Here is a 14,301-nt window from a genome sequence, read left to right as displayed (position 1 = left end):
GTTTTGTATTTTTATAAGCCAGCTAGAGCGCCGATATTTGTCTTGAGAATATATATATCCATGTTCACGCTGTGCTTCGACGCGTACAATCTGTCCCGCGCCATCTGCGCATGTGTAGGCGCGCGAGCGTGAGTTTTTGTGCACCGGCAAGCGTACGTGTAGTTTGGCCTTAACGCAACCCCGTGTGCCTTTGTCCACCTGCTCTTGGCTTTCGACTGTGAGCTGTGTTGAGATCTAGATGGAACCAGTGCTTCAGAGCTAGGAAAACGTGAAAGGAACATACCAACAAGGTTCTACTGTACCGGGTGCATAAATGTTGCATTATTTAAAAGCGATTTTTGCAGAAAAATTAGTACAAGTGAAAACCTTCATGCATCCATAGCACAAATAAATATATGGCATTTTATTGAAAAAAAAAAAAAGACACACACAGCTAGAATAAGCTGGCAGTTCAGTGACGGCACGGGCTCACTATTATTTTCCTGGCCTAGGAATCTGTTTGGCTTCATTAAAGTCAATAAAATGTGGCGAGTGAGGCTCAAGCAGCTCTTGAGCCACAAGCGGCTGGCAGTCTTGAATATTTCTCAAGATATTTTCTAAAGTCCAATGCTTTCGCAGCAAGGCCAAATCGGTGTTAAACAAACCGTAGCGTACGAGTCGTACACGATGGCAGATGGCACACGAATGAAGGTGCAGCCCAATTTCATGCACCAGCTGCAGAAGATAGTTCTCAGTTTCATGGATGCAGCTCACTTCTGTAAGTAAAAGAAGAGAGAAAAACGATTGCTACTTTACTATGACAACTCAAACTACATCATTAATTTCTGCTATGCAGAGAATACTAAGAGCAAATGTGAAAGTCCCTGAAAAAAATATTTTGTATGCTATAGTTTCATGCTTATTAAACTGGTTTCTGACTTATCTGGACACTGATTGTTGGGAAATAAATACAAAAGGATACTAGGCGATTGGCTGTACTCACCAGGCTTGTGTAAGAAAGCAAACACACGTATTCACAGGATAATAATTTGGTGTTCAGCACTCAAATTTACTTGGGGAATGACACAATATATGCCACCATATGATTGCAAGATTCATAGTCAAGCAGGTGCAAGACATATTCTTACAAGGGCTGATATTCACTGCAATATCTGTTATCTAACAATGTAAACAAAATATTTCTGTGCAACGAAATATGTCTCCAAGCTATGGTGTTAATTTCCAATAAATGACAGCCGTCTCATCCTAAAACTTGAGGCACTAGAACAATTGCTTTGGCCTGCTTCCAATCTGGCTAGTGTTAACAGTGCATGTAGCACCAACCTGCCAACAAGGTGCGTGCTGAAATACACCATTTCTACCTTCAGAATAAATTAAACATTTGCAGAGACGTACAGGGAGGTTTTCTAAATGACACTCATCACAAGTATTAGGTCCTCACAGGCTCTGAGGTGGAGTATTGCGTGAGGGGGGTTTGGAAAGTTTAAACATATTGAAAAGAAGTGGAAGTCAACTCTTTACATAAAATTTAGTAGTATGAAATAAAATGTTACTTTACTGCACATAAGCCCCTAATCCCGCTCAAAAACATTTCTATCCTTCGAAATAAATATATGAAAATAAATTCTATGAAAATCCAAAATAAAATTTAAAGTAAGACATTTAAAATGAAAATTGTTCCACACATTGCTTTAATGATGTTTAGCTTTGACCTGTTTTCGGAGATGGCAGAAATTCTGCAAGACAAACTAGGTACTCAAGTTATGAGAAAAAGGTTGGGGTCAAGCTTAATAAATTTTCCTTTAGCCGCACGCAAGCCCTCTCGTACCAAGTGTGAAGTAAGGCAGATCCAGTTCCACACAGCGAATGTTGTATACAAGAGTAGGAGACTCATCAGCAGGTCGCACCGTGCCTTTAGCTGCCATTTCAAATGCTGCCTGGCTGTTCAGGGGCACACCTGCATATCTGAAGAAAAACTCATTTACATCAAATACAATGTGAGCAACCATGAAAGCACACTCCTTGCTAGTATAGAATTACTTATCTCCACCTAGCGGATTTCCGCTGAACTATTACGCCAGAACAAGCATTAGTCTTTTGAGATGGGTCATTTTTGACAGACCTGTAGGCATCTCCACAAATGTAAGGTCCTTTAACTCCAAGTTAAACCAACGGAAGGTCCTTTAACCACACCTCTCATCAGTTAGTTTAACTAGGTATGTTGATAATGCAAGTTCTCTGGCAATTATATTTACACTGTGACTTCAAAATGAAACACTTAGCACAAAGCTACATGTCACGCCTTAGCAGGATTCCTCTGCATGGTATGAAACCATATTTTATGGGAAATGAAGAATACCTAAGTAAATATATAAACTTACTTAAATGCTTGAACTTGATATGCCGATTGGATGGAGCCTAGAAGTCGCTCTAGCTTTGCAACTGTGATATGACCTAGTAAAAAGAAGAGAGGATCTGTAAGTGGCATGTGTTACGCACACAGCACTTTTTTTTATTTATGTAGCAGTACTATTCGGCTGCCAGCTATGAATGAATAAGCACTATCTGTGTCCTCAATAATGCCTCCTGATAATGAACAATACAGAAAGGACAGTATAGAATAGCTACAACGCTGTGCTGCAGCTTGCTTATGTGCATTAAGTACAATTCAGACTAGGTCTGCAAACTAAGGCACCAATACATTTAGACTAGAAATCCTTAAGTTGCCTTTGCTTGCTAGCGTTTTTAAGATTTACCTCCAGAGCTAACACTATTTTTCACGCTGAGAGCAGCAGATAGAATGTGGTATTGTACCTTCATTTCTGTACAAAGTTGTACAGAATATGATAGAATGCACAATATTGAGGAGCTTTTAATTTTATTTACAAATATAATGTCAATGCTGCAAGAGAATGTACAATTGTTGCATATTACAGAGCAGACCCGGAATACAACATGGTATACCCTCCATTTGAAAACTACAATTGATGGCTGCACTGAAGCATAGATCACTGCACTGGTACTGCAAAGAGTTGACATTAAATATTTCCTACACATACTAAATAAATACAAGTGGAGCTCTGATGTCTGACAAGTATTGTGCAGTACGCACACTTCTTTAACCCATTCAGTCCCGTGGGCGGCGCTAGGCCGGCCAGGCCAGAAGAGGCCGCCTTTAGAGCAGGCGTTTTTACGAGATTTTCAAAGATGGCAGCATACTGCAGGCTATTTTCTAGTTGTTTTGAGTTTCGTACACTAGATGGGCATACTTATACTTGTCCACAGTTTAAGCAGAAGTTGCTAGTAAAACAACGGAAAGCTTCCCGTTCACCATACTTCCCTCTGTTGTCGTAGCTGTTGCAACCAGACAAACAAGCTTGAACAAAGTGTACAGACTTCCGAGTGTGGGCTCATTTAAAAATTTTTTTTTTAGCACATGCCTCCAAACACTGTGTAGGAGAAGCTTTGAGGCTGTGCTTATCTTTCAAGGGCCAAGTAAAAAAAAAGTCCAAGAGGTGTTCTGAGTGGGAAAACGCAAAGCCTTATTCCACCGTTCCTACATGTTTTGAACTCTCTTATGCTCTCTATATACAGGGTTTTTCATTTTAGCTGCACCGAATTTTTTTTAATTGCCTGTGACAGATTGCGCAATTACTTCCACAATAAATCAAAATGCCTAATTGAATAATTAACATAATTACATAATGAACTTGTTAATTAATTGTTTTATGGCACACCTTTTAATCTACTAATTATAGCCACTGAGTTTGCAAGGCATATCCACTTGGAACGAATTCTCAGGGCTGAACCAGTTTCGAGGTACTATTCATTTTCAATGTATCCGACGAAATGCATGGGCGTTCCAGTTAACTTTGTGCTTCAATGCATAAAACACCATTTTCCTCAAAAAGTTAACAGGAACGCCCATGCATTTCGTCGTACACTTTGAAAATTAATAACTCGAAACTGGTTCAGTCCTGAGAATTCGGTCCAAGTAGATGCACCTTGCGAACTCAGCGGCTATAATTCGTAGATTGAAAGATGTGCTGTAAAATAATTAATTAAAAAGTTAATTAGCATAATCATGTTAATTATTCAATTAGGCGTTTTGATTTCTCGTGGAAGTAATGGCCGCCTCATTGAGTAGTTTAGATCAAGGATTATAATTGTGCTATCTGCCACAGGCAATTTTTCAAAATTTGGTGCAGCTAAAATGAAACTCCCTGTATATATTTCTTTCCTGCATCTGATGCGGAAGTCTCTTGTAAACAAAATAAAGTAGACATGTTCTAAATGTGATGTCTGTAGCAGAATTTAGAGTAATTTTCTTACAGCATAGAACATGCTGAATGGAGCAAAAAAATGCGCCTCAGAACACCAGGTGCAGGGGAGCGCTGCACAGGCAGAAGCAAAGGGGTTATGTACAGCCCCATTGTCATGGCACCATGCCAAAAAAATGTACACCTTTGAAAACGACGCTGTTTGCTTATTCACACAAACATACACTCATTAAGTGTTGAAGGTACCTCACTATAGAAATAAATTTAAGACAAGATCTTTCTTCTAACATTTAGGGCATGGTGAAAGGGAAGTTGCATTAAAAGGCCTGCAAGTTGCAGCACTTAAGAAAAGTGCCGAAAATCTGTCTTGTAATAAAGGGCATCACCTCGCAAATAATCTTCAACATGTCTTTCAATGCGTGTTGTACGAGTGGAGTTATTGGCAATCAAATGTTCTACCCTGCACACATTAGCAACTATCGTCTCATATTAATGCACAAAGCAGCGATATCCAAGGTAACCGAGTTTGATTGTCCATAATGGCACGCTGCAGTGTAATGCTCTAACTGCATGCTCTAAATTTTCATTCTCATGTGCAGGCTGAGGGAGATACGAAGATAAGGTTTGGCATAGAAAAAGTTGAACTGAAGATGACATTTGCGAAATTTCAAGTGCCTCGAGTGATTAGCCTAGTCATAATTCCTAAAGACAGAATAAATTCATGGCCAAGTGAAGTGAAATTGTTCACATTGCAGTTTTCAGCACAGCAGTCATTTTCGATGGTCCTATCACAAAGACAACTGTTGACCGTCTTGGATCTCGGTCAACAATACGTCATCAACAATGTCATTGCTGTCATCATGCCATCGTCACTATTGACAGGCTGCAGCTGCTGTCATGTCATCGCTGTCATTGATCTGTCATAGGCCCCAATGTGGTTGTAGTCATGCCGTCGTGGTTTATTAATTTATTTTTTATTCAAGGTCCTCACAGGCTTTCCAAGGTGGAGTATTGCGTGAGGGGGGTCAGAAAAGGTTAAACATATTGAACAGGAGCGGAAGTTACTTCACTACGCAAAATTTAGCAGTATGAAATGAAATGTTATACATTAGTAGTAGAAGTCGCCATTGTTGCTTATGCATCGTTGGGTTGCAGAAAATCAACTGTGCAAATGTTCATGCAATTCTTACAAAATAGCAGTACGTGTCACACATGAACAAATGTATCAGTGGTCTTCTACATAAGAATAAGTATACTTATTCTTATGTAGAAGACCACTCAAACAACACATGAACATTAGGTAAAGAGACTGCTTACTGCATTTCTTAGTCACAGGATCAACAATGTTTGCAATGCTGTTGGGAAAATCATTCCAATATGCAATAGCCTGTGGCAGGGCGGATGAATTAAACGCACTTGTTTTACCAAAGAGGCATTGAAAACTATGGTAATTATGCAGACGTCTTGATGTGGACGAGAGAGGGGTAAGGAAGACATGGTTAATATGAATTATTTTGTGCAGAAAACAGAGTAGTGCAATAATTCTGATTGTTTCTAAAAAAAAAAAGTGCAAGCACTTTCTTAATATTAATGACACTAGATTGTGTGCTGTATACTAGATTGTTACTGCAGTCATAGTTATGTTATTGTCATCATGCTGCTTTACACAGTAAATTACTCAGGATAACAAAGGTGTATATTCCCCAATTCAGAAATTAGCCTCATATCACAGATCTTTCATGACTTCACCAAGTGGAGCACAGCGCTGCCTCTCTTCTGAAAAGACACTGCAGTTTAATAGCAATCACTGAAGTATTCAAGCGCCAAACAGACGACACAAGAAGAGACACGGACGAGCGCTTTCATCATCGTTTACAATCTTTTTATTGCCTTTTGCCTGGTTACCATGTGATTTTGGACAATGTGCGAGTTACGCTGCCAGATTTGCGTATATATTGTGTTTCTTTCAATAAAACATCAGTTGTTAGTAAGCGCTCGTCCGTGTCTCTTCTTGTGTCGTCTGTTTGGCGCTTTAATACTTCAGTAACATGCACCAACTAGCCCAACAAAAAGTTCTGCTAATAGCACTTCTTTGATTACTATAACGGAACAAAGAGAAAATAAATGTTTATTACTGGTCTCGATATCCAGGCTTTGACTCCGTAGTCTTTGCAATCAAGGATTTTCTTGGTGAAGTTGGCCCCAACCCCATGGATCTCTCCCCAATGAAAGTCAAAACTTTTTTGAGGAGTTGCTTAAGAAACATACTTTCATTCAAGTAGACGCCGAGATCACCTGATTACAAAATGTTCGCTCAGAACTTGATGTAGAGCATCACTGAACCACAGTGATCATTTCAGTAGAAGGGCGGCGCTGCCATCCACCTTCTTGAATTGACAAGCTGTGTCTAGTGGAGGAACAATCCAGAATATGGGATTAAGCCTGGTATTCTCAAACGATCCTTCACTCGAAGCTTTTCCTCCACTCAACTGGGTTGAGCACAGCACTGCCCCTTGACTGAAAGAAGCGCTATGTTCTCAAAAATTGTCTTGGATTATCAATGAAGAGCAGCGACCCCTTCTGTTGAAGGGCCGCACTGCCATCTACTTTCTCGAGTCGAGGTGGAGGGCTGACTGGAGAAATGTTTTAGAATACGCGGGTAAGTCTCTGCCTTTTTGTAACTGTCATTGCATTGGTGGCTGTGGAGGGATGCTTGTGATACTATGTCCATCATCTTGCTGATCTTTGGTTCATGCATAATCACCAAGGTCAAGCAGCAGAACAAAGGGCCCATGCTGTGCTGTGCAAACATAGAGGTCATAGTACTGGCATGAAAGTACTTGTTACTTGCCACCACATGGGGCCACCAGCTTCATTGTCATGCAGCCAACCTAAGTTTACTTCAGGATGAAGGTTCTTCCTAGAGTCTCCTAAAGATGTCTGATACCTTGTTAAAAAAAAATTCTGGGATTTTACATGCCAAAACCATGATTTGATTATGAGGCACCCCATAGTGGGGGACCCTGGATTAATTTTGACCACCTGGGGTTCTTTAACATGCCTCCAATGCACGGGACATGGGCGTTAATTGCATTTCGCCCTCATTGATATGTGGCCACCGTGGCCAGGATTTGATCCCGCAACCTCGTGGTTAGCAGCGCAACACCATAGCCGCTAAGCCACCACGGCGGGTCCGATAAACCTTGTTATGCACTACGCAAGTCTTTCAAATGTTTGTAAATTTTGTGATCATTTGCTGCCCTCAACTGCTTTTTCATGCCAGTATTCTTCCTGTACTAACCCAAATGGCTGAAACATGGAGAATAACATATGAACTTGACAGTAAGCTAAAGACCATGCAGCTAGCACGGCAACACAAAATGACAAGTAGCAGTACAGACTACAGAACATAAACAAGTAGATGATATTCTAGCTGAGATAAAGAAGTGGAATTGGGCAGATCACATAATGGAGAACTCTTGGTCCATTAAAGTGACGGAATGGGTGCCCCACCTTACAGTTTTGTTTTGACAGGCTTCGGTGCAGCTGTTGACCTACTCTGGTTCATATAAGATGCGCTCCAGAGATCTATTTTCGTAATAAAGCTGATCGGATGGAATTTATACACAATATTGAGTTCATACTCCTATTTTTGAATATAATTTTATTTTCTAAATATTTTATCTGGCTGTTTGTCTGTGATCTCTAGAAATTGGAATAGCAGGGTCTCTTGTGCAAGGCTTGAGCTTCATACCAGGGCTAGGAGTGTGTTATAAAAAAGCCCTACATTACTCCTTATAAACAAATAATTTCAAATAAGCTCCAAAATTATATTCTTTTAGCTTTATTATTTAAAGGAAAAATGTTTAAGCTTGAGTGTAGTTATCAAGAACATTGATTATTGGTTGCCTTAAATATACATGATTAAAATTGCTGTAATTTACTGTAAAACTTAAATACTTGAATTCTACACATCCTTGTGCATTGTGCATGTGCATGCAAAATTTGGCTGAGATTGAGTTGCATTAATTGCAAGAATTTGTGTGCACAAATAAGTAAAAACAGCGCAAGACTGAAAACAGAAAAATGAAGATGAAAGTTTCCAAACATGCCGGTTCCTATTGCAGTGTAAAGCTTCACAATTATCCTGCTGGGTAAGTGGCACCCTCAGAACCTTTGCGAGGGTACCAGGCGGGCTTCCTCCTCCAGGCGAGCTTTCCTTACTGCACTGCAGTGACAAGATTTAGCTTCAGCTGTCTGTGTTTCAGAGATTCTTTTGTTTATTCACTGGTCTTTCCTGGTCTCTCTCATTGCTCAGGGAGATTCCGAGTTGGAAGAATGCCCAACTCCTGTGGAACCTCCTCAAAGCATTTGTGGCCTTTGTTGAACCATAGCATGGCTTTAGAAGTGGCCGTCTCCACAATAGTGCATGAAGCAAATCTTGCTTTGAGGCACAGCAACCAAATCTTGCTATTGAGAGACTCAGCTGCATTTCGGCATTTGCCCTGAACACAGCAAAACAACAGTTTTTAACTTGTCAGCCTCTCTTTTATAGGAAGCATAGGCTTAACCTGAGCTCTGGTGAAAAGTGAAGCATGAGCTGGTGCCGATTATGCCAGGGCTAGTGCTCGCTTGTTGTTACACCAGGAAAGATCACAATCTATGTAGAATTTGTGGCTGTGAGCCTCATCAGTAGAGCATGAATAGAAAAATGAAGCCCCTACAGCTACTATGCCTTAATTAGAATAATGTTTTGCAGTTTTCTGATTGGTGAAATGCCGTGATTTTTTTGCACATGCAAACAGAATGTGGAGGCATAACTTTGCAAATAGAATCTGAAAAAATTATTTTTAAAATAAAAATGCAATTTTACGACCAACATCTCCCCTTAAATACGATAGTCAGCACACCACATTCCTAACCTTCACCTTTGTTTCACTCAACCACAAATGAAAATGTGGCCAACTAAACTAATGTGCAGAGGACTTCAGGTCCATCTCTCCAGTGCAAGGGAACAGCACCATGTGATGATAACGCCACAGCTCCTACAGGTGGAATGCAAGCATGGAACTCCCCAGAATTAAAGGAAATTTTTTGTTCGAAAGCCACAATTGGTCCCCCATGGTGGAGAACTTATGAGCACCTGAGTCTTTGCAGGTCCATCTGCGTGGCATTGGTGCATGCACAACCTCATTGGTCAGAGTAGACAGTGAGGGAATTAGCCAGAAACAATGTAGTGGTTAGTCCTTCCCCTTATCCCTGGAATAAGTTCCCTATGGCATCCATAAGGGTATGATCAATCTTAAAAATGACAGCACTTCGGCCTGTGCAGAGACTTTTCTACAATGCTTGCACATAATTCAGAGGTGTATGCAGAATGCATTGAAGCATGCAAATACACAGGCTAGACAAGAAGGCTAACTTCAGCTATGACACCAGTGTCTGCTCTAGTGGAGGAGTCACAATTTCAGCAGACAACTGTCATACAAAACTAGAAATGCTAAAATAAAATTCCCTTTTAGCAATTTTTGAGATGAAGGACATTTAAAATTTCGATTTAACAAAGTCACCTATAATGGCATAGCCAAGGATGTTTTTGCTCTTGCCAAAGGCACTGATTAGTTGTGACATGTAGAAAAATCCAGCAAATAGCCATCATGTATAGCCATCATGTCTCGTTGACCGTTACATGAAATTACATCAAATGAGGTACACATGTCAAGAACTTGATGGCAGGTGGTCTTTATAGCTAAATTGCAGGCTCCCTTTAGTGCCTACAGGAATGATATCCTGCTGAAGTGTTCATGACAACACCGTCTAATGACTGGACAGGTTTATTTACCTTGTTCAAAATTTGTTCCAGGGCACCATTAAAGAGCCCCTCAATGAGTTTCATAATTGTAAACATACAAGCATGACGCATATATCATGCAGTGGCAATTATGTCTGTAAAGTATCAAGCAGCTGCATGGCTTGAAAACAGTCAAAATTTCAAACAGAAGTCCGTGCAGCCCTTTTTTTCTGAGGCAGGCCGCTTCCAGCCAAAAAGTCAAGGTCACACGCACAGATACCTCAGCATAAAACACACTGCCTGCAACGTCACCAATTATGACATGTGACCTTGGTAAATAATCTAATGCAGAATGCACAATACTGCCCTCTGGGAATGCGCCACACAGCAAAGAGAGGAAGAGAAGAAAAAAAAATAGGAGGCGAAGCTTGCGACGTAAACATGCTGCAGTCTTTTAGCTCTGTTATGGGTGAAGGCAGGGAAGAAAAGTCTCTTGCGGACACTAGTTGAAGGCAGAAGGAGTGAGTGTCTATTTTGGCAGTGAAACTTGCCTACTGGCAGCATGGCAATGCAAAATTTCTCTTATCTCCTCTGATAGTGAACCGATTTGAATAATTCTTGCAGTATGATGCTTCATGAAGGCACCCAACAACTTCCAGTGTGCAAACAAAATTTGCAATGGGGACTGGTGAGCACTTGTCAAGCTACAGAAATAAGAAATCCATTTTGGCTGTGTGGCAGGTGAAGCCTGATGATGAGACTGTGTATCACATACAGTCATCACATGTATGTTCATGGCAGTCATTTGGCCTGCGTAAAGCAACCATCCCAATTCCAAATTGCTCTTGGGGTCTGTCCATAATGACTCCAATTCATATCAACATTATTTGCATAGGGTAATTTCACTATATATACCTTAATGTGATGCCAAGCTTTCCCAGAAGACAATGTTTCAGAAGCCAGGAGTTAATCACTGTGGGCAGTATACATACAATTAATGCATCATTATATGCATTTCATTTTTAAATTATAGTGCTGAAGTGGCCAATCATTATAAGCAATATATGTTGTGCTGTGATATGTGGATTGCACTATGCATCATTTATACTTGTGTATTCTAACAATGCCACTCATAATGGCTTTTATTTATACGTATGATGCTAATCTGACATTAAAAATTGGGAAACTGTGCACTTTGGTATGCACTTATAATTTATACTAAAATGCAAAAATATTGCCAATGAACAAACTATGTGGTTTACCATTTTGAAAGGAGCGACTTACATTTCTACTAAAACACTCGTGGCACCTGAAATCGATTCTTGAAATGCAGTAATGTCCGAGTTAGTGTGAAGCAATTAATTTTTTATTGTTGGGTCACAAATGCATTAAATACCAACTGAAAGTGGCCTGTGGGTGAAAAAAAAAAATATTTCGCCACAAGTGCTAGTTGTTGCACAGTCAAGACAAACACTGCTGTTTGCATTTAGCATGTGATAACGGTTTCTAAGAAAGTATGTTGAAAACTGACAACCATTGCTGTTAGCAACACAGAGGATGGTGCAGACCTACAAAAGCTCTGATTGCATGGTCAAGAATAAAGGAAAGTATATGTTAGTGAAAATTAATGCAGATCCCACACACTGTGGAAACTGGTTTAAGCAAAGCTTTTTTTTTTAATGTTTGCAAGGAACGCTGTTCTTGTTTAGAGACTCTTTGCAAGTAGAGCACATGACAGTGTTGAACACATTTTCATTGGGAAATGCCTCACTCAATGTAAACATGTGTTGTTCCAACACTGTAAACATGGCTTACCAAAACCAGAGTTTATCACACACATTATGCACCTGTGTAGTGTGTCAATGGTGTATCAACGCTGCAGGACTGAACTTGTTCTGCACGAAGTATTTCTCAATGTACTTTGCACTTGTACACAACATGGTTCAGTTCCGGTGCTGTTTCCTCACTGCCCATCTATGCTGCTTCAATTCATGTTTTTAAGCAAGTGTCCACTCACACTCCAAGCCACCTGTTATTGTGTATTGACAATGCTCCACTTCACGTTCCTGGACGAAATGTTCACTGTACGCTTAAGTGCTCATGCTGCATTCACTTAGCACTCACGAGCCAACATACATTTGTGTTGTAAAACAACATTTTGCTGCATGTCCTTCGCACTCAGATTCTAATGCCCCTGGTTGCTATTTGATGTGATGCCTTTTGAAAATGTGTTGACACTTTTTCACTAACAAGCAATTTTGTTCCGCAGTTTCAATTTAACAATGTCCACAGGCACCGAATGTGTGTACCTCGAGTTGGTGTGACAAGAAAAGAAGAGAGAAACATCACCAAACAGTGCACTCATAATTTGCACAAATGCTTTTACATGCAAATGTTTCTGCCAAGTGAGGGGGAAAAAAAAAAAAAAAACACCAACAACCGAGTGGACAGAATGCACCACTTCACCATCTATCATGCCCATATGGAAACAGCACTGGATGTACCCGTTTGTAGAAATGCGAGGGTCTGGGGGGGGGGGTGGGGGGATGGCAAAAGCTTTCTTTTTTTGGGGGGCATGAAAAGCGGAAAAAAATGAAGGGTAAAAATTTGTCTGATGCTTATCAAGGTAATTCATGAGAAAATGAGATTCATGGCACTTTGCAAGTATAAATGTTAATGTCATACACCATTTCATCTAACTAGCATCATATTTTTATGTCAGGTTGTGCAAGTGCTGCATCTCCATTGCGTGTTCCTCTGAACACCAGCTTAGATGTGCATCACTTGTTGTGGAACATGATGTCACCTTTTGAAATTAAAAGCAACAGAAAGAACAGTCCTGATAATATTCGCATTCACAGAGATTCTGCAAAACCTGGCTACTGAAGCCAGTTTAGACACCACGCCTAGTTTCTCCATGAACATATATCTTCACTGACACATAGAATTAAACTTTGACTTCCCCTGAGAGTGAAAGTGCATGTCAGCTCAGACAGGCAAAACTATGCAGCATTTTTTAATAGCTGTACTGTACCTGTGTCTCTTGATGTAAAAGCAAGCACACTATCCCAATGTTAGCTTTCACTGCGATGTCACCAAAATGGGCCTGAACAGCTAGAAAAAATTCTGCCAGGAGCTGTTCCCTGTAAAAGGAACAGCTTGACTTAGCTTTTGGTATCAATCCATCATGTAAAGGCTCCACATAATTTCCTTGCTTCCCTTGACTCTCAATTCCTCAGTGAGCTTTTTTATGTATTTTCGAAGGCAGCCTGTCTGGCTACACAACTGGAACTGAAGGACTCCTAAAGCAAGATTTTAGGATAATGCTTCAGACACATCATTTGATTCACTACAACTAATGTCACGTGGACAATCTGAACATCTTCAATTGTGAAACTGAAACCGCATGGCAGAACAAAATCTACATATGGCTGGTCCTTTGCCACCATTCAGTATGTCAAACTGCACTCACACATTTGACATTACTTCCACCATGGCAAAGCTGCAACATGAAATTGACCACGTAGCAAACACACCAAATCTGCAAATACTGCTCCTAAAAAATAATAAGTTGTTGCAAGTATGCAGTCAGTGCGCCGGCCTAAAAGAGCAAAAGAGAAGCTTTCACAGTCATTTGATCAAATTTCCAAAAGCCAACAAGAATCTTTGAGTGAACAAAGAGCTGAGACAGCTGCTATACAATGCTATACAATAAGCCGACTGGCTCTTTGCCTCAGCGTCTCGGATGGCTAGGGCTATGGCCGCGGATTCCGCCGTGGCACTTGAAGTCGTGCGTACGGACGCTGCTACGATCGGTCTCCCTCGGTTCGTCACGACAGCCGAATAAGTAAGAGTCGCTGTCTCACCTAGGGGGTATAAGCCCGCGTCAGTAAAGTAGGTGTCTGCGTCCTCCTGCCTCTTGCGCAGGATGGCTGCTCGGGCTTGTCACCGTTTCACGTGGAAGTGAGGGTTCATATGACGTGGGATGGGGTTCACATGGATTCTTGCTCGTAGCTCAGGTGGCATAAGTGTGGTCTCGTCTCCGCGAGCACAAGTCCGAGTGAGCTTGGCTGAGTAGAACTTTGGTGGTGAGTTTGAGTTCAAGTGGGACAGGCTGAGTAGAATTCTGGTGAGTCTGAGTCCGAGTGGCACTCAAGCAATAAATATACTTTGTGAGTGAGCTCCATTTATTCTGCTGACCTGTGCCCAGATATGCTCCCAAACACATCA

The 14,301-nt window shown here is 40.8% G+C and overlaps 1 protein-coding gene across 3 annotated transcripts in view; it reads right to left on the bottom strand.

Moving 5' to 3' along the window:
- Window positions 1-377: 377 nt before the first annotated feature.
- Window positions 378-14,301, bottom strand: part of LOC119436421 (pseudouridylate synthase TRUB2, mitochondrial) — a 76,351-nt gene continuing 62,427 nt past the window's right edge. For all 3 annotated transcript variants that reach the window (XM_049657790.1, XM_037703266.2, XM_049657794.1), the window contains 3 exons: window positions 2,382-2,454; window positions 1,829-1,965; window positions 378-755 (listed from right to left, as the gene is read on the bottom strand). In XM_049657790.1, the coding sequence (XP_049513747.1) occupies window positions 475-755; window positions 1,829-1,965; window positions 2,382-2,454 (491 nt within the window). In that variant the 3' untranslated portion in view covers window positions 378-474. The remainder of the gene's footprint in view (window positions 756-1,828; window positions 1,966-2,381; window positions 2,455-14,301) is intronic.

The sequence above is a fragment of the Dermacentor silvarum genome, chromosome 1, assembly GCF_013339745.2.
Source record: "Dermacentor silvarum isolate Dsil-2018 chromosome 1, BIME_Dsil_1.4, whole genome shotgun sequence".
Classification (NCBI taxonomy): domain Eukaryota; kingdom Metazoa; phylum Arthropoda; class Arachnida; order Ixodida; family Ixodidae; genus Dermacentor; species Dermacentor silvarum.
The sequence above is the reverse complement of the archived record's forward strand: the minus strand, read 5'-3'. Positions and strand labels throughout refer to the sequence as shown.